Source organism: Dipteris shenzhenensis, chromosome 21 (assembly GCF_047967505.1).
Source record: "Dipteris shenzhenensis isolate YYH24624 ecotype China chromosome 21, Dip_SZ_1.0, whole genome shotgun sequence".
NCBI classification, from domain to species: domain Eukaryota; kingdom Viridiplantae; phylum Streptophyta; class Polypodiopsida; order Gleicheniales; family Dipteridaceae; genus Dipteris; species Dipteris shenzhenensis.
Genome location: NC_141616.1, coordinates 44,447,755 through 44,471,689, shown reverse-complemented (window position 1 = coordinate 44,471,689; position 23,935 = coordinate 44,447,755). Strand labels below are relative to the sequence as shown.

The following is a 23,935-nucleotide window of genomic DNA, read 5'->3' as shown; positions in this document are numbered from 1 at the left end:
CCCCATCTCCCTAGATGGATCTAGATGCCACATGTCATCATCATAGGGCCTTCCTAATGCATCTTTTCACCCCTCTCTTGGGATACTTTAATTTCCTTTGCCCCTAGGCACATTTCTTGCATTAGGCCCTTAGCCTTAGATCCACCTAGTCTAGTGCTATCAGCCCTCACCTAGGACCTTGACATTAATTCCCTCCCGATCATTTACATGAAGCGCAAACAGATATATTACAAACAGAGATCCTTTAAGGGAAATGTCGACTGATTCTTCTGAGGTCATGCTACCTCGGCTAGAGCGTAACATTCCTTCCCTCTTTAGACATCAGCGTCCTTGATGATAAAGTCTGGGAATACTCTCCGCAACTGGTATACGGATTCCCAGGTAGCTTCTGATAGAGGCTGACCATGCCATGCAACCAACACCGTGGGTATCTTCCGATTTCGCACTTGCAGTGTAAGGAGTTTATTAATAGAAGTTTCTTTTCTGTTTAAAAAAAAAAACACCATCATTCTTCATGGTCTATTTTCTTCCATTACATAGTATCTATCCATTCGTTTTGCCCTGAGCCTCTTTGAAGTTTGCATGCTCATACAAGTCTAGTTGCAAGGTTTGCTGTAAAATATACGATATATTTTTTGTCTTGTGGACCTTTTTATATGGAGTTTTCAGAGTTTCTAGTGTTTCCTTCTTGCGCTCTTCAATATTAGGTGCACCAATGATTTCCTTTTTTCTTTGCCTCGTTTATGATGATGCATTGTAACCTGGTTTGTGCGCAGGGTTTAGCCGCTCCAAAACTGCACCTGCGGGACATTCTAATAAATCAGATATGGATGATAGCCCTGAAATTTTCTCAAGGTCCCAGACGGAAAAGAGGAAACAGCATAGCCACACTGAGAGTTTTCCGAGCCCAGCTGAGAAGCTATCTGAAAGAAAAAGGGTATACTTTTATAGTTTGAAACTGGAAATCTTATAGATTCTTACTTTCTTGTTTCATGAACATGTGCATATCTGTTTTCTATTTTGATATCAGCACTTTCAACCTTTTCGTCACTTATATCTGCAACCTGTGTGTAACAGAAAAAGCTTATTGAAAACCTAGTCACAATTCAAAATGATGGCACTGTGGAGGTGCATATTGATCGAAGTGCAGACATAGCACCCACGCTGTTTGATCTGGATGTAGCAGATCATGTACATAGCCATCCTGTGGAAGACGATATGGATCCTGTTAAGGTCATTCCACCATGCCTTAATATTGCCATGCTTATTGTAGGCACACGAGGAGATGTTCAACCTTTCGTGGCCATTGGTAAGCGGCTTCAGGTAAAATATTCATCTACAGAAATGTTGCAAAGGTTCAGATGACATAAGGCACAATCCCAGAGATGTTGCTTGGATACAGCAGTGAGATTTATATCTTCTGATGACATTTGTATAGATTGGCAGCTTAATAAGATGCTATATGACAACATCCTAGGTTGCCATTGTCAGAGTTTTTGGTTCACGACTCTGTGACTGCACAGTGCACAGCAGCAAGTAATAAAACATTGTCATCTAAACAATAGCTGCTGCTACTGAGATTAATATGAACCACATTGAACATGACTACATTGTTTCGTATCTCAAATTCCAAATAAGTGAACCTGTAGCTACCTTGCGAAACTTTGTGAAAGATTATTTTCTGCATCTGCGGGTTGAGATCATACTTGAAAGTGAATTGTTGTGGAGAGTGTCACAAATGTTTTCAAGTACTGTTGCATGTTAGAAGAAGATGACGTGTTGGGTTGAGGAACAAATGGTTTCTAGCCTTTTTCCTGGAAGGATGGCTGTAAGCCAGAAGTCTCTTAATGTAAGGAAAGAATACAAGCAGATTGTATGTAATTGAAAGAGCACAAAACAGATACTACCAAGAGTTTGGGCGAACTTGGGATTTAATGTAAGGAAAGAGTTCAAGCAGATGGTTAGGCAGTTTGATTTTCATTGAAGTACCTTTATGTCATTGAAAGAGCTCACAACACAGATACTGCCAAGACTTTGGGCAAACTTGGGTATGGTCAATATTGTAGCTCTGTAGGTCTAGCTATCATGCTCCTGAAAAATGCATTGTCTGCGAATAAGTTAACCGAAAAAGTAATGTATTCCATTCAGAACAACACGGTGCCGAAGTATGATCATTACAGTAGAGGTGGGAGAGCGATCTCCATCCCAAGCCTCCACCAAAAACCCAAAAAACCAACACAACAGAGGCAGAGAGAAAACACTCAATCCGTAACCTCTCATAAACCTGCTCATGAGGTGGGAGACAAAGGTCAATTCCAATCCTCACTACAGCTCAATGGAAAACCCCGAAAAAACCCTGCAAGATAGATAAGCATGATACGAAGCCCCGAAGACCTGCGTAGTAGAGGACCTGTTTTCCTTCCAGCGTGACACGCCAAACGAAGGATCAAAAAATTTTCCCAGCTGTCCTCCAGCGTGAAATTAAGTGCATGAAATACCTCCAACCATCATTCGTGTACATCTGTTGTTTATCCTGAGCACCTTGCATGTTCTTTTTGCCCAACTGCAAAAGAGCATCCATCTTTTTGAGGTCATCTCTTACTTGCCAGTTTCCACCACCATATTTACTGTTGTGGAAGGTTGTCGCCATAATAGCCATTTTAGTAGACTTGAAGGCACAAGGCCAAGTAGAATTTTGTTGTTCTAACTTATGCCCACCGTATTGTTGACTAAATCAGGTTTACTCTCCAATGGTGAATTATGGTCTATCCATTGTGTTGGTGGTGGCTCTTATTTTTTGAGTTTGTGGAGCCCATTTGGTGATGGCTTTTATTTTTTAAGTTTTTGGATGTGGGCTCCTGATCAATTGAGGTTGTTAAGTCTTGCTTGATAGAAGAGTTGTTTTGTTTACTTTTGAAAAAAGAAGTTGGCCTCTTGAGTTTCTGCACTTTATCATCCTTTGCAGAAATCTGAAGCGTTTTCTAGATTAAGAGGTTTGGGTGTAAGGTTGCATGCATAACCTTTGTTACAATAAGTCTTTTGTCTTATTTGTGAAATTGGTGGGAAAACCAAGATTGGTCTCATGTCACATGCCTTTTCTCTTTTGTTTATGTTTGAAGGAAACATGCATAGACTTTAGTGTAGCTTTTGTGCTTCTTTAGAAGTTTGCTTGTAATGATCATTGATTACTAGGTTTCCTGGTATGTTTATTCAGGAAAGCGGGCATCGTGTAAGGTTGGCAACACATGCAAATTTTCGAGAGTTTGTTACATCAAATGGTCTTGAATTTTATCCTTTGGGTGGAGATCCTAAAATTCTAGCTGGATGTAAGTCTTTTCTAATGTTTCATTTTGAAATTTCAGTTTTAAAAGGAACAATGTAGTTATTTGTGAAGATGGGGTAGAAAAGTGTTTTGCGACCGAATTCTGCATGAAATATCTTTGAAAGCATTCTTTCCAAGATGCGGATTAATCATGAGTTCTAAGTGTAGATAGGTGTTGGCGTATTGAACTGCTTGCTTGGTTTGATGTAGACATCCATTGGCCTTTGATTGAGCCTCTTGTATTGTAGCTGTCCAAATGATACCAAACTGATCCTTATGTATTGAAGGTGCTGTCAAGGGTCAATGTATATAATATGGTGTATTATGCTAATCATGTGCATAGTGACTACTCTTTGAATTTTTATTCATCTGTATAAAAGTTTTTTATATAGACTTTCTCTATTGCGTGCACAGACCACACTTACTACCTTAGCTATTAGTGGCCAAGATCTCCCATTATCATAGGACGTTTGACTCAAGTGTGAATTCAAGCCTTTCTAAGACATGTTTAATAAAGAGCAATATACAGTGGTCACCTAATTGGTATGCTTGATTCTTGGTGGATTCACTCTTACTATAGCAACCCCTATCCTTTGCCTTATCATTTGCCTTTTTAAGACATGTTTAATAAAGAGCAATAGACAGTGGTCACCCAATTGGTATGCTTGATTCTTGGTGGATTCACTCTTGTATAGCAACCCCTATCATTTGCCTTTACTATAGCAACCCCATTGGCATGGTTGGACCAAAACAAAACCCCCTTGTAATTGGGGAGCCCCTTTCAAAAATATACTTATGTAAATGGCTTGACCCTCACAGAAATCTGCCCTTCAATTATATCAAACGTATACGTATGTTAACCAAAAGAACACGTGCTCAAAACAATCACAATTGCACTTAGATGCCACGAAACTTAATGATAAATCTATCTCCGTTGCATTAGCTGATGAAAACACACCTCAGCCCACATGAGTTACATTGCACTAGACATAACAGAGTTGTATTCTGCAGTCTGTTGTCTCTTTAAGGTAGTAAGCGGAAGCACATAGGCTCGCCCTTTAGTATGTCATGCTGCATGCATTGTAGTGTACTTTGTCTCATAGGCCATTCTAGTTTTCTAAAGATGTCCCCCCCCCCTTTCAGACCTGCTCCATTGTGCTCCCTTTTGCTCAGCTTCATCTGGATTTGCTCCACTTAGCCACTCCCTCCTACTCCTTTCGGCTCAGCCTTGCTTCCTGCCACTTAGGCAGCTTATGCATTTCTTTCCAACATTCCAGCTTAGGCAGAGTGCTTAGGGGCTTAGCACATGGGAAGAAATAGGATGGGAATGGGAAGCGGTGGTCCCAAGTGGTCCCATGCATATTTCTATCCTATTCCCATCCCACCATGTGCTAACAAAAAAAGAACTAAGGATGGGTTTAGGAGGAAGAGGACACATGGCATCATTTCATGTGTTTAAGAGGTGGGGACCTTGTGGGGACAAGGACACATGTCATCCTTCCATGTTTTTGAATCCCTAAAAAAGGGGAACCCATTCTGGCTGCCAGGGTCTAGAGGCCATGGTCCAAGATGGGAGAAAAAGTGGCTACTCCCATTCTAAATCCATCCTAGACCACTTGGTGTAGGATGGGAGTAATGATGACAAAAATATTCCCATCCTAAACCCATGCTAGCCCCATCCATGTGCTAAGACCCTTAGTCCCCCCACCCAGTTCTTGGGCCCGTTTCCTAAGTGCGGACTAACCAGACTGCTGCATTTTGACTACGGGAGCTGAGTTTGAGGGTGGTCAAGGTTTCATTTGGTCCTTGAGTTGGGTGCAAGGATTGGATGCTAGCTTTGTGTGCTGGCTTCATGGCTTGCGCTGGCACAGTGTTGGCGGGAGAGTTGGTGTTTATGCTAGTTAGGGGGAATGCAACATGGTTAGCTTCAGCCGTAAAGCTGGTGGGCCTTGCGGGTGATGTAGATCTTTTCTTTGGTCACACACGTTGTCGTCTAGACATGCTCTATGGTCAGCGTGAAGGGAAATTGGCTGGCTGTTATAAAGTTTTGTATTTAAATAAAAGAAAGGAAGGTCCTGAGAAGTCAACGTGTTGACCAGAAGTACCTATTATGGCTTGGCTCGTCTATCTTTAGCAGCCATCTCCCCTTGGGGTGGGAAGAACACTCGGGGGACTGCAAGCCACTAAGGCCCTACACCGATTGTAGTCTTACTGCCATGGTATTGGATTGAAATTTGAGAACCACCCCATCCAAAATGATTATAGCATAAACGGTCAAACTACAAAAGTGGTAGGATTGACATTCCTACATCTGTCTGAAATCACTTACCTCCATGCAAGTATTTTGTAACCCTTATCGGTACAATGAAAGAGCAGATCAGCCTGCCTTTTCCCAACCTCTAGGTTAGACCTAGCCCTAGATTCAACCAGATCTTGGAGTTAACCCTCGTCAAGCCCTGGTAAATCCTGTCAGGGACGTAATAGCATGTCTTGTGCCTTCCGTAAGAAGGATTAGAGTATGGTGTTATAAGATTATGTGCACTTGAAAAGCTAGTATACAAGGAGGTTTTGTGAAACACGTTTTTTGATTTTAAACTACCCCTATGTAAGCTGGCTTTTCTAGAACTGATTTGCAAGAGCTCACTTCAATTTACGTTGATTTAGGCAAAAGTTGTGGTCCACTTTTGAGGCTCTTTCTGTTTCTAGCAAGATTTTGAGGCTAAATAACCCCTATGTACGCTGGCTTTTGTAGAACTGATTTGCAAGAGCTCACTTCAATTTATGTTGATTTAGGGAAAGTTGTGTGCCACTTTTGAGACTCCTTCTGACTTGGTATTTCTAGCAAGATTTTGTGGCGGCGTCCCAATTGTGATCTTTTTTTTATCACCCTTTGAAATCTCAAGTGCATGCTGCTCAAGTTGAGCTCCTAATATATAGCTCGAGCGTTGTATTAGGAAATGATCAAAGGCATTAATATTTAGAATACAATGTCAATATAGGCAATATGCCTAAACAATTAATACATCTTATTCACTACATAGTTCTACCTGTGGCTAGCAGGGACATGCTTTAATCGCATCTATGTCAAGGCATATGCAGTATGTATTTCTAGTCTACTGTTCCCATTTTGTTGTGCAATTATGCACCAAACCTCTGATTCAGACAAGTGAATCAAAGAAGCTATCGATGTCCTTACTTGACAATGTGTCCACATCTAACTAAACCCTACATGCACTGCTTTTTGTACAGATATGGTGAAGAACAAGGGTTTTCTACCTTCAGGACCATCTGAAATATCAGTCCAGAAAAAGCAACTGAAAGCAATCATGAATTCGCTGCTGCCTGCTTGCACAGAGTCTGATGGTGAAAAAGGTGTTCCTTTCAAGGCAGAAGCAATAATTGCAAATCCTCCAGCATATGGTAATTCTCCTTTGCTCTTTGATTTTCCTTTTGTTTGCATATGCTCACGTAGCTCTTTGATTCCAGCAAGTGTTTGTCATATAGCCATCATTAAAAAATTGTATCTGATAGGCAAAGCTTGTGTAGGCATCCTTCTACAAGTTCAAAACTAAAATCCTCATTTGGCAAACGTGGAACTTTTGTGAATTCTCATGCTGTATTCGCCTCAAAAGCTTCTGATTACAGAATTATTTCCTGGATGACGGGATAAGCTCAGGATTTGAGAGTTACAAACAGGGTGACTTGAATTCTGTCAAATAACAGTGGAATTCTTTTCCACTACTGAACTTTTTCTTGTAAATGGGACCTATGGGCTAAAATTGGGGCCTCTTGGGTGCTGGTTTTGTGCTCTCCAAGGGTCATTGATCTGATCTCATGGAGACACACCATATTATGGGTCAATTTTCTATCTTTCCAAGAATTTGGTTTCTTGAATGCATGGAGCCCCTTGCTTACAAGAAGTAGTGACAAGCTCGCCATGGTGTCACAACATTCATATTAGGGTGCTGCCATGAAACACCGTGAAATCCGAAGTAGGAGACTCATGTTGTGATTGGCCATAAGAAGCCGGTAATGGCCTGGGTTTTGCCAGTGCATAGTCCTAAAGGAGTGGCATATCAAACTAGCGAATTCCATAGTTTTATTCTCTCATGTGGAGCACCCATACAAGGGATGAACCCATCTGTACGTTGCCATTCTGACCATATTTACTATTTCTAGGGTCTTATTGTAACTACAAATGTCCTATTTTATTGCGGTGACAACCTCCCAATAGGCTCCTTCATGCACCTTTTTTTGGGACATGAATAAGCGCACTCAGATTTTTCCCAATGAGCTACCAATCTGGCAGACTGTATATGATGAAGCTCTCACGTACGTTGCTTTATCAAAATGGGTTGAACTTGTGCAACAAGGAAAGGAAAGCATGCATCTGTTGATACAATTTTGTTCATTGTGCCGCCTAAGGGTATCTTATTGGCCTCTTTCATATTCAGGTGTTTGTTTTTAGTCATTGTGGCAATTAGGATGAGTGCACATAAGAGTCAAACTATCAAAAAGTGCATTCGATATGTCATTCCTGGAGGCAAGATTAAATGAGTTATCAATTGTTAGACCAAATGGATGCTTGGCTCTTTCATATTCAGGTGTTTGTTATTTAGTCATTGTGGCAATTAGGATGAGTGCACATAAGAGTCAAACTATCAAAAAGTGCATTTGATATGTCATTCCCGGAGGCAAGATTAAATGAGTTATCAATTGTTAGACCAAATGGATGCTTGGCTCTGAAATATTTTCTAGCTTAAAATTGAGGCCCTCACTGAAAGATTCTTTGATCATACAGTGATATTGAATATACAGCCTACATTGACACTGGATCATATATGGAGAGTGGATTATATACTCATATTGAATATACAGCCTCCACTCTTCATGGTACTTCCCTTCAATTTGTAGGAATGATAGGACAAGCTGGATGCAATTGAGAGTTAATTTAATGAAACATCAATTAAACTAAGAATGTGCAAGCGATTTGAGCTAAAGTTGTGGCCTGCTGGTATTGCGACAATTCTTTCTATCTTAAATGGTGCGTTGCTCTATCAGCTAGATTTAGATTTAGATGCTCGTTTGGGAGAGACTAAAATGAAATCGTTTAGACTTCACAAGCAGTTGTAGCTTGAATGAAGAGATTTGGACTGCTTTTTGATTAGCCTTCTCCTTCAGTGCTAGCCTTCGTCATGGCTGAGTTTGCCCTTCACCTCCGGAGTGCCGACAGAAACTCAGTACGAAGACTTTGTATAAATGGATGCTTAGCTACGTGTGGGTGTGTGGATTTGTATGTGTGAGAGCATACTTTTATACTATGGTCTACACCCACTGTTGGGCGCTGATGACGTCAGTGGGGATGTCATAGTAGCTAGTCCCTGCTGTGCGTGATGGAGTTTATGGTTTTCAATCTTATGAGTGACTATCATGAGATTGAAACTGCACTATGTTGTGTTTTTGGAGGATGAGTTTGGGAATGTTCCTAGATTCATCTAGGTATATCCACTTCTATGACCCTTGCAGGGACACCTCCTATAAACACTTTCTTGTTAGTTATACGCTGCATCATATGTGGTTTGGCCACCAAGATTTGACACAAACGCTTTATCTATTCATGTACTGGTTTCATCTCAGATCGAGCTGGAAGACCTGAAGTTTAGAATTAAAAAGCTAGGGGCTGAAGTTTTCAAGCTGAGATTTGACAAAGATAGATGCAAAGTGCTAAAAGTTGAGAAAACAGCCTTATGCTTTGACTTTTTGTGGCTAAAAAATAAAGATCACGACATAGGTTCTAAAAAGAAAAGATACACAAATGTAGTAAGTGTGGAAGATGTTTGCTCTTGGATAGATTTTCTTTTAGATAATCTTTACATCACAATAGGTGATTCTTTGTTTCAACAAGTTATAGGAATCCCCATGGGCACTAATTGTGCCGTCTTTTTAGCAAACTTTTATCTTTTCACTTATGAATTTGAGTTTATGCAACGTCTTATTTCTATCAATACCTGCCCTATCATTTTACATAAGCTTAGTCAAGTTAGGCGTTTTATAGATGATTTATTTGTACCAGATGTTCCTAACTTTCAAGACTTTATGTACAAAGATGCTAGAGCTTTTGGAGAAGGAATCTATCCTCGTGACTCTTGTGAACTGAACTGCACTTCAAGAGGGGATTCTTGTGTTTTCTTAGATCTTAGACTTTCTCAATCTACCATAGGATTAGAGGTTGATATATACGATAAACGTGAACAACCTGAATATAGTGGTTTACACATCATAAAAATGCCTCACGTTGACTCAAACATTTCTGATTTGGCAAAATATGGAGTCATTTCTTCCCAATTCCATAGATTTTCTCGCCTTTGTACAACTAAGGAGTCTTTTATCACTCAATGTAGTAATTTGATCACTTTACTATTACACAAGAGTTATAATCCAAGGAAAATAATGAAAAAAGTTCGCACATTCTTAGATATGAAGTCTTTTACTTATGGTGTATTGGCCTTAGGTATGTTTAGAATGATTGAACATAAGCTGAAAACAAAAAGCGGGGAGCTGAATAGCCCGTTTTTCTTTTAGTTTCAAAAGAGAGTTTGTTTGAGTATGCTTGTGCTTTCTAAGTTAGAAATGTATTTTTGCCTCTTTGTAGAAACGATACATAAGTGTAAAGGGCCATTTAGCTTTTTATGTTTTAAATAAGAGAGAGAGAGAGAGAGAGAGAGAGAGAGAGAGAGAGAGAGAGAGAGAGAGTTTCTAGTTTTTTGGAAGATTTCGTTTCTTGACTTGCTTGTTTATTTTTGCTTAGTCACTTGCTTTGTTTCTTCTTTATTTCTTGTTTTCATTCTCTTTTGTTTATTTGACGTATTTTAGTAAGCACCGGGTTTGCCCAAGAGACTCCGCGGGTCTTTAGAAACCCAGTATAGCTGCTTATGCTTGGGCACTGATGACGACATAAGTGTTGCTTTGCTTGCTAAGTATGTCTTCCTTTTGTTTTTCATAAAAGTTTTTGTTTACCTCTTTTTTCTTCTCTTTCATTTTCTCTTTTATATTCTTTGTAGATTTTTGATCTTTAGAACAACAAAAAATCTAAATTTGTATGATTGGACTTATTCTAGTCTTACAAAGGTATATCTTAGATGAAGCCAGTAAAATTTATTTGAGAAGCAGAAAATTTAATTGAGTTGTAAAATCAGATACTTCATACAGATTGTTTTGGCCTTGAAACAATAGACTAGCGACATCTTATTTCTCTCATAGTTATGCAAAGTTGGACGCATTTCTCCTTTCGATGGCATCACTCCTATGACTCAATGGGATTCGATAGGAACTACTGTAACTTCAGTCTTTGAGGAGATCTGATACAGTGGCAGCATGCAATCTTCTCTTTCATAGGTCTTAGTCATCCCATTTCTAACATGAATTTGATTTCTTAGTGGCGGCCATTGTTAGAGTTAGCTCAATTGTCAACCTCTCATGTAAGTTACCCACCAGTATTCTGAGTGTCTAATACTGTAAGGCCCCCATGTGAGGGGAGGCCATGATGCGTTGCCCTATCAACTAGATGGTCTAAGCATCTTTTTACTTGGATGCTCATTTAGGAGAGACTAAAATGAAGTCTTTTAGTCTTCACAAGAAATTGTAGCTTGATGGAGAGAATGTGGACTACTTTTTGATTAGCCTTCTCCTTTAGCGCTAGCCCTTGTCACAGCTGAGTCTGCCCTTCACCTCTAGAGTGCCGATAGAAATTCAGTATGAAGACCTTTGTATAAATGGATGCTCAAGTATGTGTGGTTGTTTGGATTTGTAGGTGTGAGAGCATATGTTTATACTATGGTCTACACCCACTATTGGGCACTGATGACGTTAGTGGGGATGTCATAGTAGCTAGTCTCTACTATACTTGATGGAGTTTATGGTTTCAAACTTATGAGTGACTATAATGAGATTGAAACTGCACTATTGTTGTGTTTTAGAGGAGGAGCCGCATGTTCCTGGATTCATCTAGATATATACAAATGGTATGACATCATCGTCTCAGCTAGGATACCTATGGCTCCTCCTCTGTGCATTGCGTAGAATCTATCAAGACACTCAAACATGCCATCATGTTGCCTTTGGCCGAACTAGTAGCAGAGTTTGCCAGGGAGTCTAGAGAAATATGCCTCCCACCATGCTAACCATGAAGATGAGCTGCTCTCACATACTATGCTTTGATGGGGGCATCACAGAAAAAGAGGCTCCTCCTTGCTTGTCCTCCTCAAACTCTAGATCGTTGAAGTCTCCTCCAACAATCCACAAGTCTACATTCAAGAAGCACTCTGTGATCTGTCTCCAAGAAGCGGGCCTCCATTGCTGGCGCTGATGTGTAAACATTCAAGATCCAATCTTGGACTGCCCCATCCTCAAGCCAATCCATATTGCTCATCGTTCTATGAGCTCACCTAACAATGAACATCTGTGGCCAAGGACTGGAAAAATAAGATGCACCTCCTGTGCTCTTGCTTACTAATAAGGACCAAATGTTTGGCCCATGCCTTGGGAGGAGGTGGTGCCATCGTTTGATGTCTTAGGTGGAGAGTATGTGCTCCTTTATTATGAACATAGACCAAGCTACCTGCCAAAGCTCGCTACAACTTTTGATGAAGAATAAGCTGCTATGGCTGCTGAAGTGCTTGGTGATGAAGGCCCTACATGTTCCAACTCACCATTAACTCATTTGGGGGGGGGTTTTGGCAAACATTCCCTCCTTTTTGTGGAAGCCGGTGTGATGATTGTAGACTTGGTGACTTTGGTGGGGGTTTGATGGGGAGTAGTCTGTATTGGAGTGATGGTGCACGAAGGCATAATTGGCTCTATGTCCACTTTCAGGGCTCACCTCAAGAAGCAGGTATCCACTCCTAAATCGGCTGGTACACAGTGAATTGCATTGAGGAAAATCCACAACTTCTACCCAAATAGGGCAACGATGCCGAATCGCCTGATAATCCCGGGTGGGAGACCAGGGCAGGACATGGACCATCTGCTGGCCATAGAAGAGAGGAGAGTGCTCGAGCAAAACCTGACGGTGCTCCTTATCAGCCATGATGATCTCAAAAAAGCCCCTCGCTGCATAATGAACTTTTTTGACATAAGAACCACTTAGGGTTCGAGTCAACCAATTCCCAACATCGACTGCAATAGGCATTCGTCTTGGGAAGAAAATTATAATGGCATGCTTTGCATACTTCTTAACTGGATTAAAGATATCATCCACTTCCACCATAATGCCAGTGGTGGGAAGTGGATCTTTCCAACCTTTGCGGGTGTCTTCAAACCCTTCATGGATAACCTCATAAACAAGCTAAGCCTCGACAGAGTCATGAAGGGAATCATGTGAATCCATCACTTGTTTTTGTTTCTTGTTGGAAACTGACTTGTCTTTGTGAAAGGTTTTCTCATAGGAATAATCCGCCATTCGAGTCAAGGAAAAGGCTTGGAAGCAGCAAAGCTTTACAAGGAGGAAAGCACAGTAGGTACAATAGTAGCAGAATTTGTATGGACAACAGTACGGACGAATCTGTACGAAAATCTGATAGTACGATTTTCAAACAGTACGGATTTTTTGACTGTACGGAATTTTTGACTATACGGAATTTTTGATTGTACGGACGAAACTGTACGGATTTTTCCTGGCTGTACGGACAAAACTGTACGGATTTTTTTGACTGTATGGACAAAACTGCACGGATTTTTTCTGATTGTACGGACAAAATCGTACGGGGTTTTTGACAGTACGGATTTTTTAACAGAGCGTACGGACACAAAACGGGCGTCAAACGGAACCTCAAGGGCATCAAACTGAGAGAGAAACAAGCAGCTGCAGCGTGGGAGCATTTGGGCTAGCACGGGATCTCTCTCTTACACCGAAAAATCAAAATCAGCCTCCACAGAACCTCCTCTCTCACACACACACACACTCACACACACACACACACCCCTTTATAGGCACACACACACACACTTGCAGCACCAAGTGCATATGGGATAAGTCCCATAGTGACACGTGGCACTCACACATGACTCACACAAATACTAGATCTCCTAGGACTACACACCAACACATCACATCAACACACTATTTGGCTATGATATCTACACCATCTTTGATATTTGTCAATCAACTGGTCGTTTAAGTATACAAGCCACCAGTGAGGTATCCTTGAAATTGCAAAATTAAGTTACGATGTTTGGCCCTTTGATAGTTGTCAATCAACTGATCATTTAAGTATTCATCCACTAGTAAAGATATCCTTGAGAGCAGAGGTTTTCGTACATCATCTATGCCCATCAGCTTATAATTTTAAAAACCTTGGAAACCTCCTAGAATTAAGGGCTTGCAAGAGAAATTATGTTTCGTTCCGCTCAACTCACTTTTCAAGTATTCCCTTTAGGAATCTTACTATGCTGTAGAGATTGCATAGGCATAATTTTTTGGCTTTCAGGAAACCCTCGGTACATCTTCTCTTATAGAACTTGAAGAAACCCTTGTCATCTTCGTTATGCCCAGTCATAGCTGGGAATACTTTGTTAAAAGCTAATAAAACAACCAAAGAGTTAGTTGTCCTCCCTTTGAACTCCTTCAAGAGAACTCCTTTTCTTGAAGCTGTTGTATGCTGCTAGATGGTCTAGTGTTTTCTTTTGACCTAAAAGACGGTCTTGGAAAGTAGTGGGGGGGACTACTTGGAAAGTAGTGGGGGGATCTCAATGGAAACTGACCCAACGAACAAAAGAAACCACTATTTTACTCTTTTTTCAAGAGCAGCTATGATAACATTGAATGGAAGGTACTTTTTTTTTTTTCTTCCAAATGTTTTTGCTTGTGTTCATAAGTTTTCTGTTTCTAAGGGTACTGGGAGGGCATGTGAACGCAAAGGGGTTGTAAGATCGATTGCTTAGAATCCTTTAAAAATATGTATTGATGTAGAAATATTTCTAATAAGCACAAAGGTGTGGTCAATCTAAACCCTTGCTGAAACTGCTGTTGAAGTTGTGATAAATCCGTGTATTTGTCTGTTCCCTACAGCTTCTCATCCAATCTGGACAAGCTGTAACATCCAGTAAGAATCTTTGTAGCAATCTTTGATGATTTGTCATGTGCAGGGCATGTTCATGTGGCAGAATGTCTTGGTGTTCCTCTGCATATGTTCTTCACCATGCCTTGGACGTAAGATAACCGCTGCCGAAACTTCATGGACAGGAAGAATGTACAAGTTATAGGGAATGCTAGTTTCAGTTATTTTGAGTACGGTAGTACATGTTATACTGGTGGCAGGGGTTATACTAGGGCTTACTATGAAAATTGCAATATCAATGATAGGCCTCTAGCACAGTGCAATATTTTTGTATGATCTTTTGCATTCAAACTATTTGGAGAGATTAAGTGTGTGCTAGGCAAGTCTTATGTTTGCTTGGCGTACATGTGTGCAGACCAACTAATGAATTTCCACATCCATTGGCTCGCGTCAAAACACAGGCTGGCTACCGGGTGAGTCATTTCAAAGTGGATATGCTGCCAGTCTACGATTTGTTCTGTAAAGTTTTTAAATTTCTTGCTAGATTCCCAAAAAAAAATCTCGTTAGATTTTTCTGAGGTGCCCAACAATATTTTAATTCTCAGTATTCAATGCTGCAGCTATCATATCATGTAGTAGACTCACTGATGTGGTGGGGAATGAGAGGCCTTATCAATGAATTCAGGATAAAAAAACTGAAGCTAAATTCCATGACGTACTTCAACTCAAATCAAGGGTCAATTGCACACTTGCCAATTGGTTACATGTGGAGTCCACATCTTGTTCCAAAGCCAAAAGGTACTGGATCCCCCGCGCCCCCCCCCCCCCATTCTGTACTCTAACTTTTTCTTTACGACTGTTGAATAGATTATACTGCTTGCTGGTGCTCATCATTATCATCCCTCAGATGAAAGGGGGCTAACCTCGATAATTTTTCCCTTTAGCTTGACATCAGAGTTTATAGGTCAGCATTGTTTTGTGAGTGTTCGCTGTCTAAGTAATATGATAAATCCACATATCTTTTGGTGTGTCATCTTCCTTCTCATGTAGGTTTCATTAGGTTGGTAAAGAAAACAGTTGGATACGTTTTGGAGGCATTAATATGTAAGACTACTACCAAAACTTATTAGTCATATATGCTAGTCCTTTTTCTGAGATGTTCCTTGTCCATTTTTTGCAGACTGGGGACCTAAAGTGGATGTCGTTGGATTCTGCTTTCTAAATTTGGCTGCTGATTACAGTCCGCCGGATTCTCTTGTGGAGTGGCTTCAAAAGGGTGAAAAGCCCATTTACGTGGGTTTTGGCAGCCTTGTAATCTTCTAACTTCCTAGGCTTACTGGGTTCCATTGATATTAGAAACAATTTACTGTTGAGATTTAGTCATACTTTATATCTTTCTATGGATGTGAAAAGTTTTACAGTGTCTGGATTTTGACATAATCTCTTTATATTTTATGGTTTTTGCATGAAAGAATGCAGCATCAATGCCATCTGTTCTTACTTGTTTTGGCTTTCAAGAGCCCAGGCCTTCTGTTCTATGATGGAATTATACCTAGATTCTCCTTATTGACTTGTTGGAAGACAAGATGCATGCTGTCTTGTTTCTTTTAGGTCTTTTTTCCATTTCATCTTTTTTTTTTGGCTTCTATGACAGCATGAATGTTTCTGCATGCGATTTGTCTTGTTACTATCTGTGGATTATCGGACCTGTGATCAAGCATGGATTCTGGTGTCCATAGTCTGCTGAGAAGATTGGTTGGATTGTCTCACCCTTTGATCAAGCATGGATTCTGGTGTTCTAGGCACTGAGAAGATTGGTCTTTTGTGTATATATTTTGATTTGTGAGGGGTCGGTTATATCCTTTGGGACTCTTAGTAGTTATAGTATGCCTCCATCTCTGCTTGTGGATCTTGGTGCACATCTTTGGATTTAAGAGAAGTGAGTTTTGGAATATTCTATCTTTGCATGAAATTCTGACAGTTATAACGAGGAGTTTTATGCCTCCATTTCTGATAAATGGTGTTTATGTGTTTCAATGCATGGGTCAATTTTTTTAAAAACTTGAAGCCCGTTGAAGATCCAGGAAGAATGACAGAAATTATTGTCCAAGCATTGCAACAGACTAATCAAAGAGGCATCATTGACAAAGGCTGGGGTGGACTTGGAAATTGTAAGTGCCAGGTGCCAGCTTGGTCAATTTCTCTAGTAACAATCAATGCTAACATTGAGATGATAGAAAAGTGTCATTCAAGAGCTCTGCTAATAAGTGGCCTTTATGTATAATGCTTGCTATGTGTCCAATACATGTTGGATTTGGGTAAACACCTTGTTTTCTCTGAAGATTTATGTTGAGAAATTCAGGCTTGTTTTTGTTGCCTGGTTTAATCAAGTTGCTATGCTCCTGAAAAGGAAGCAGTGCCAAGATCAATAAGGCAGGACTGGCCCTGGATGTTGGCCCTCTTTTTTATGTAAGGTTTTTGACTTTGGTGAGACTCATCATTTTTGTTGGTTTAAGGAGGAACTCTGTCAATTATAAATTTGAAGGAGTGGACTCTTGTAATCCTGAAGAGTATTGAGCATGCTTGGAGGTGTCGTCAAACAATCTGAGAATATCGAGAACTTGCTGGACTCCAGTAAGTCATCAGAGGAAAAACCACAGCACCATATTCAGCCTCGGAAACAAGGGGCTAAATTATTAGAGAGCATAGAGTACGCCTTTGGAAATATGGCCTACCGTGTCGGACATATTGCCTTTGGAAGCGGAGGCAGCTTGAGCTGACAGTGTGTTACTTTCACAATATTAAGAAGCTTAAAGTAGAGCAAAAGATCTTCATCTTGTCCGATGATGATACTATTACATTGTCTGACTTGAGGCAACAAAAGAAGCTAAGAGATGCGAAAGTGAAAAAAAAAGGGACAAGTGCTCACATGCATGCCAAACAAAGCATTGGAAATAAAACATAATTAAAATATTCCTTTGTTCAAAATGGATGACAGGGAGGTGATGAGACTTATTACAGATATTCTGTTAAGTATTCTGGTGCTAAGCTTATTGAAGCACGAGGCTATGGTGGGTGAATGAGGAGAGCCATGAGAAAGAAAGCTTAAGAAATAAAGACAATTTATTAAAGTCTTCAGAGACTAAAAGCAACCTGATAGAATGAGCTGGGGTTGGAGCCTCTAAACGGGCATTAACACCCATGAGAAATACAAACGAAATCCATAATCATACCGATACCGATACATAGAGAGAGATCACTGAGCTCTGGGAGCGTGGTGACACGGTGGCCGTCATCTGGAAGGTGGCGGAGATGGCAAGCCTAAGAGGGGAGCTGCGAGGCCGTTGTGGCATAAAACCTGTGATGGAGTGTTGACGTTTGTTGGCCTGTGTGGTCCTCTGTGGTCTCCTAGCTATGGTCCTGCAATGAATAAGCACCATTGTCACTCTTGTCGGCCGTGTCTCTGATCTAGTGAGCATGGAGGGAAGGTCCTCTCGTGCCTCGTCCTGCTGGCGAGTTTGACGTGTCTCTTGCTCTGGTTTTCGTACCGGCGGTAGTGTAGCCTAAAACTTGCTGGTCAGTGTTGTCTAGCTGAAAAAGCTCAGTGATCACGCTTTGAGTGGGGTTTGGCTGTGCATCTTGATCTTGCCTACATATTCTGAGCAGTGTTGGCGGACGGCTTCCTAAATGAAAGCCACTAGGTATCTCTGCCCTGGTATTGCAATAATTCTTTCTATCTTAAGTGGTGCGTTGCCCTATCAGCTAGATTTAGATGCTCATCTGGGAGAGACTAAAATGAAATTGTTTAGTCTTCTAAGGCAATGGTAGCTTGAATGAAGAGATTTTGGACTAATTTTTGATTAGCCTTCACCTTTGGAGTGCCGACAAAAACGCAGCACGAAGACTTGTACAAATGGATGCTCAAGTATGTGTGAGTGTGTGGATTTGTATGTGAGAGCATATGCTTATACTATGGTCTTGCGTGATGAAGTTTTCAACCTTATGAGTGACTATCATGAGATTGAAACTGCACTATGTTGTGTTTTTAGAGGATGAGTTTGGGCATGTTCCTGGATACGTCCAGATATATATAGACATCTCTAATCTGGATAGGATAGGAGACTACATAGGGGTCCAAAAACATCCTTGAAGAGGCAGTGATAGCGCCCTCTGATCTCATAGTACACAAGGCATCCGAAGGTGAAATGCTCCGACTCAATCTTCTGATGATCCCATAGGGTGCAAATGGGAGCCTCTCTAGGAACGCCCTCTGCCCGTCCGCTCCAATACGAAGTCGGTGTGATGAGACTCGGAACTGTACGATAGATATCCTCAAGGGGTGGGGAGGTGGATCTGTATGTATTTTGGTGGAACAATGAAGCCTCTGCTGAAATCCGCAAGTAATATCCCTGTAAAAACTGAGCTTCACAGAAGGCTCATGGGGTGCCAATCAGGTCTTGAACGTGTGTAACTATAAGAGATCCTCTTGGATGACCTGGTTCATCTCATGAATGTGCACGAGACGAAGGGGGCCTCTATGCCCAAGCTCTCAAACCACCTGCATGTACATGCATACCAGCACCTCTAGTCACCCTTGGCTGCCACTGCCATGGATGAGGATAGGGACAAGCACGGTACCCTTCATCGTCTTGTAGTGCAAGAGCCATAATAATTGCATGAAGCACCCAAGTACTTGCCTTTTTAGGAGAGCCTTATCTTTCAACATGACATCAGTAGGTGCACTCTCCTTGGTTTGTCTTGGGTGAGAGGCCCTTGTAGGATGGTCAGTTTGAGCTTACATCAGTCTTCTTCCATAAAAACAGCTACCATCTCCTCGTAGGACATTTCTTGTCCTGCTTTCAAGGTTCGCACAATTTCTTTAAATCTTTCTTCACTGATGAGGCTGTTAAGAAGGACAGCCTTCTTATTGTCATTATCTCGCAGGCATTTTAGAGTTGTAAGCTGCTGAGAAGGAAGGCTAAGAGCATCCTATTCTTGTTTAAGGGTATGTGACCCTTGATATGTCATGCTATACAATTGCATCCTGAGAAACACTTTGGAGTCATTTAAATTACCACCAATGGCTGTTTCAAGACCAGTCCATTCTTGTTTGGTAGTTTTGGTTAGATCTAGATGACGGAGTAGATTATCAGAGACCGAGACCAATAATCGCCAACACACTCTTGTTCTTGTCATTCCAAGTTGCATGTTGAGCTGGTTTGTTGCGTACTTGCCTGGATTCTTCAGTAGTGACGATCTGCCACATGCCTTTGAAGCATCATGAGAAGGAGCTGCATCTTGGTCTTTCAAAGAGCAAATGTGCCGTTGGAAAATTTCTCGATGAGATGCCATATTTTGTGGTACCGTTAGATGCCATGCTGATTGAAAGCAATTGCTGAAGTAGCTAATGAAGTTTAAGCACAAGCTTTGTGAAGATATTGATAAATGAGGCAAATGTTGATCGCTGCAGGGGTCCAATAATCAGAATCAAGGCATAGAATCAAAAAGTGGCAATTTTTACACACATTGCTATCTATAATTCTGATGCAGGAAAGAAAAATCAGATAAGGGAGCGCAAGTAGCCAGATAGCATCATCGGCTTAGGATTTCGTGGGCAGGATCTATGATGAGACAGATCGGCGGTGCTGGATCGATTGAGCAGAATTGGCATTCAAGAAGGGGACATGCAAAAAACAACGGTGATGTTGAGCTGAACCAAGTGGTGCCCTTAGAATGGTGACGGTAGCTCCAGATTTGCACACAATGTGCTTGAAAAAGGATGCGCAGATTGACAGCAAGACAGTAGCGGTGAAATTTTGACACTTGATGCAGCCAGTCACGTCCAGACATGGTCGACAGGCAACAAAGCAATGTGTGATTCTCCGCAGGAAGATGTCAGCGATGACTTACTTCAGAAGTGGTGGCGTTGAGAATAGTCCATCCTGACTATTTACGTGGGTGGATCCAGGATTGGAGACAGAGGTTGTTGCACCTTGCAGGAAAAGAGCCAGTTCACTGGAACATGCAAATGGCAGTTTCTCCCTCGCTTGGTCATTTGCTTAATCTCAGGAGCATGGCAAGATAGACACTGGCAGCATACGGGTTGCTGATTGATAGAAGAAACACCTGACAGACTGATGGCGTGGGTAGCGTGGTGGCATCCTTCTAAAGAAAGCGATGGCTCAGATTAAAGAGAAGATCACACAGAAAATGTGCGTGCAGCCTGAACATGGCGGGTGGACAGAAAGGTGGCTTATTCGGGCTGGAGAAGACATGCAGAGAAGTCAAGAGGCTCTGATACCAACTCTTGAAGGAGTAGGCGATGGTGGATGGAGGAGGAGAGCCATGCAAGAAGAGGGAGAGAGCAATTGCACAACTTGAAGAGATACTCGTATATACAAGAACCACCTGATTATTTGCCTTTATAGGCACTCTAATCACACATCACACATGATAATATCTAACAAACCTCTCCAATACAATGTAGATCAAAATAAGTGCAAGGAATGGGTAGAGAATAATGTACCATGTCAAAGATGTCTAAGCTTCCTTGTTTCCTCTAAAATGCTCGGTTACAATGAAAGCTGTAGGAGCGTGTCTAAAGGTCCTTGGACAAGGCTTTATACTGTTTTTTTGTGAATTTCAAAGGAGCGGGTCTAAAGGTAAGGACAAGGCTTTACACTGTTTTTCCTATGAATTTCAAACATACATTTGACACCTTACATGGGGTGGAAAGCTTTGGACATGATAGAAAAGCTGAAGTTTCCTCAAGGACAGGAGGATGCCATGCTCAGGTTGTTTTAAGAAATGCTGGCTGAATTGGCAAGACTTCTACTTCATAGATGAATGTAGATGATTAATAGTGGTATTAGCATTAAGCAAGGACTGCCTCTCTATCCAAGTCTCTTTGGCAGATTTGTTGACAAGTTAGATGAGTAGATGGAGGAGGATTTCAAATTGCTGGTGACACTCGTCTTACATGCAGTTTGGGATGTGAGACACAGAATGGGGGAAAAGCTCAACATGTACCTCTAGCTTAGATACCATCTTAGGACACAAGAATGACCTTGTATCAATCACCATGCTTGACCATAACTCATCTACTGCAGAAGATATGCCAGGATACTACAACACTTCATTTTAATTCACACGTGTGCATATAGTAGATAAAGAAACAAGTCAGCTTTGGAAAGAATAAACTTACAATAGTACAGCCGAAAATCTCATGTATAGATGCATGAATCAAAACACAAAACCTACCCAATGGTATGCCACTTCTTGCTGTCTGGTACAGCCATGTATGGCACTACTTTGTGCACTCCTTACTGTGCTTGGTGATGTAGAGGTCTTCTCCTAGAGACGATTCCAAAGGCAGCATGAGGGTGTTGTGTATTGGTGGTACAGCCCATAGGGAATTGAAGGCTGCAATCAAGCTTACACACTAGACAGTCATTTATCTCATGGGGTAACCCATGGGCTGCTAAGAGATGAGGCTATTGGAGGACCTAAGCTGCCATACAGGCCTGAGTTGGTGCTTTAATTGGAGAGGCAACTACTTAGATGCTAGATCACTAAATCTACCACTGGCTATAATGGATGCAATTGGGAACTATCCTCAGCATGCTAAGCAGCCCTCAGGCTATTAGGGCAGTGTATTCGAACTGAGCTGATGGATGAGCTCGCTTTGATGTGGATCCATTCAGATGGGAGGCTGAGGAAAGCAAAGGTTTTATGCTTTTCTGGGAGCTCTTGCCTACTTTTGGAGAATGCTTTGTGTGGAAAGCAAGCTTTGCTTAATTCAAATTTGGAGTTGGGCCTATGAAAGAGGCATGACAACCTTAATTGGCCCGGGAAGGGGCTGTTTATGGTTGAGGGGCTTTTCTGGATTTCTCAACCTATTACAAGCTAGGAAGAGGGAGAGACTCTTTAGAAAGAGCATTCAGCCTCTCTCATGGTGATTGTTAAGTGTATGTAGGTCATGATTCAAACCCACACACTCCAAGCTGACTGCAAAGTTTCTAGAGCCTTCCCCATGCTGTTCTCAACCGTCCTCATCATTATCAGCTTTTTTAGTTGATCCTTGACTAGCTAGGTTGTAACCTTCTTGAAAGATCATGAGATTGACTTGCTTTTTGATTTGAGCTCATGGAATGAGTGGGGAGTAATACCAAACCACATTTGGGCTATACGTTCATCAAGAAAGAAGATGAAATAACCTTCAAGAGGGCGAGTGCATGATCCACAAATAATTATGAAGGAGATCATTGAAGTTGATTCATGCATTGCAATAGACAAAAAGGAGGATACATCCCATGGCCCAACAACACCAATGGTTGGTGTTGAGATTATGACTCCGATGGTTGGTCAATCCCATTTGAGGATGAATGGTTGAAGATTTTCACGGTGAGAGGCATTTTGGACCAATCAAACCCCTAAACCCAACGTTGGCTTACTTAACCTATTAGATTTGTTTCATTGGGTGGATTGTCCTCCTTGTGGAGAGATTTATATAGAATTGTACACTTTATAAAGCTCTATATCTTTCTTTGGAAATTCTATTTGTCCAAAGTGTTTATAAGATTTCTAAGGATTTTTAAATCTTTTAATAGTTCTATAAGGTTTTTGAAAGCATACTTCAGAAGCCAATTGAGATTGAGACTCCTGTGCCACTCGAGCTCTTGCCTCTCATTTCTAGGATCATCCTTGGTCATTAATTAAAAGCCATCCACATCTAATTGTAATAGGATCCTTGTCGCAAGCTAGATGTCCTCAAAAGATGAGCACATCGCAATAAAGGTCAAATTTTAATGGAGCGAGAGGCTTGTGGCCACAACTTGTGATCGTGGATGTGGATCAATCTTACGAAATTCAATCGTGTCATCTCTAACCCAACATGATCTTGTCTTGCCCCTTTGAATTTAAAAACAAAATGATAAAAGATCTGCCCATGCCTAATGAGCTCATTACAAAACCTAATATCAAGTTTTTCCAAGCATTGATGCCAACTTGCCAATCTCCACGTTGCCTTGTAACAAGATCCCAAAATTCACAGGGAGTATTGGGGGCAGAGATTTTGAGAAGGTCCTTCTCGGTGAAGACGCAATAGATAATACGATGCTTAGGTCTACGTGGAGAAGCTCGGTTTATCTATCGTCTACCTAGTCATGTTTCAAGTCAAGATGAGGGCTCGATGAGGAGTCAAGCATCTGGGAGTCTTTCATGCAGCTCCCATGGAGATAGGCTACATAGTCTTGTGGTTCTAGTGGCGCCTTCTTTTTGCAAAAATAGGAACTTTTATTAGTCTTGAAATTAGTTTTTCTGTAGGATATTTTGCCGACTACCCCCTTGCCGGTCCCTTCACAAGGCATTCGCACCCGTTAGTACCTAGTTTAGTAGATGTAGTGCCAACAAATTCGTCTATGTGCTACACAATAGGATATGCTAGGAGGAATAATTCATGATGTTTCTTCTTTCTCAAAAGTAGGAATGTACTTTTACTAAAATACGTTAAATTTAAAATTTCTAAATCTATACTTGTTATGTTGTGTGTGTGTGTGTG

General features: G+C 41.1%; 1 protein-coding gene across 2 annotated transcripts in view; it reads left to right on the top strand.

Moving 5' to 3' along the window:
• LOC147888913 (sterol 3-beta-glucosyltransferase UGT80A2-like) overlaps positions 1-23,935 on the top strand; it is a 69,688-nt gene that overhangs the window by 6,438 nt on the left and 39,315 nt on the right. For both annotated transcript variants that reach the window (XM_087392614.1, XM_087392613.1), the window contains 9 exons: positions 777-937; positions 1,078-1,323; positions 3,215-3,326; positions 6,572-6,742; positions 14,465-14,528; positions 14,792-14,849; positions 14,997-15,174; positions 15,557-15,687; positions 16,445-16,547. In XM_087392614.1, coding sequence (XP_087248740.1) covers positions 777-937; positions 1,078-1,323; positions 3,215-3,326; positions 6,572-6,742; positions 14,465-14,528; positions 14,792-14,849; positions 14,997-15,174; positions 15,557-15,687; positions 16,445-16,547 — 1,224 coding nt within the window. The remainder of the gene's footprint in view (positions 1-776; positions 938-1,077; positions 1,324-3,214; positions 3,327-6,571; positions 6,743-14,464; positions 14,529-14,791; positions 14,850-14,996; positions 15,175-15,556; positions 15,688-16,444; positions 16,548-23,935) is intronic.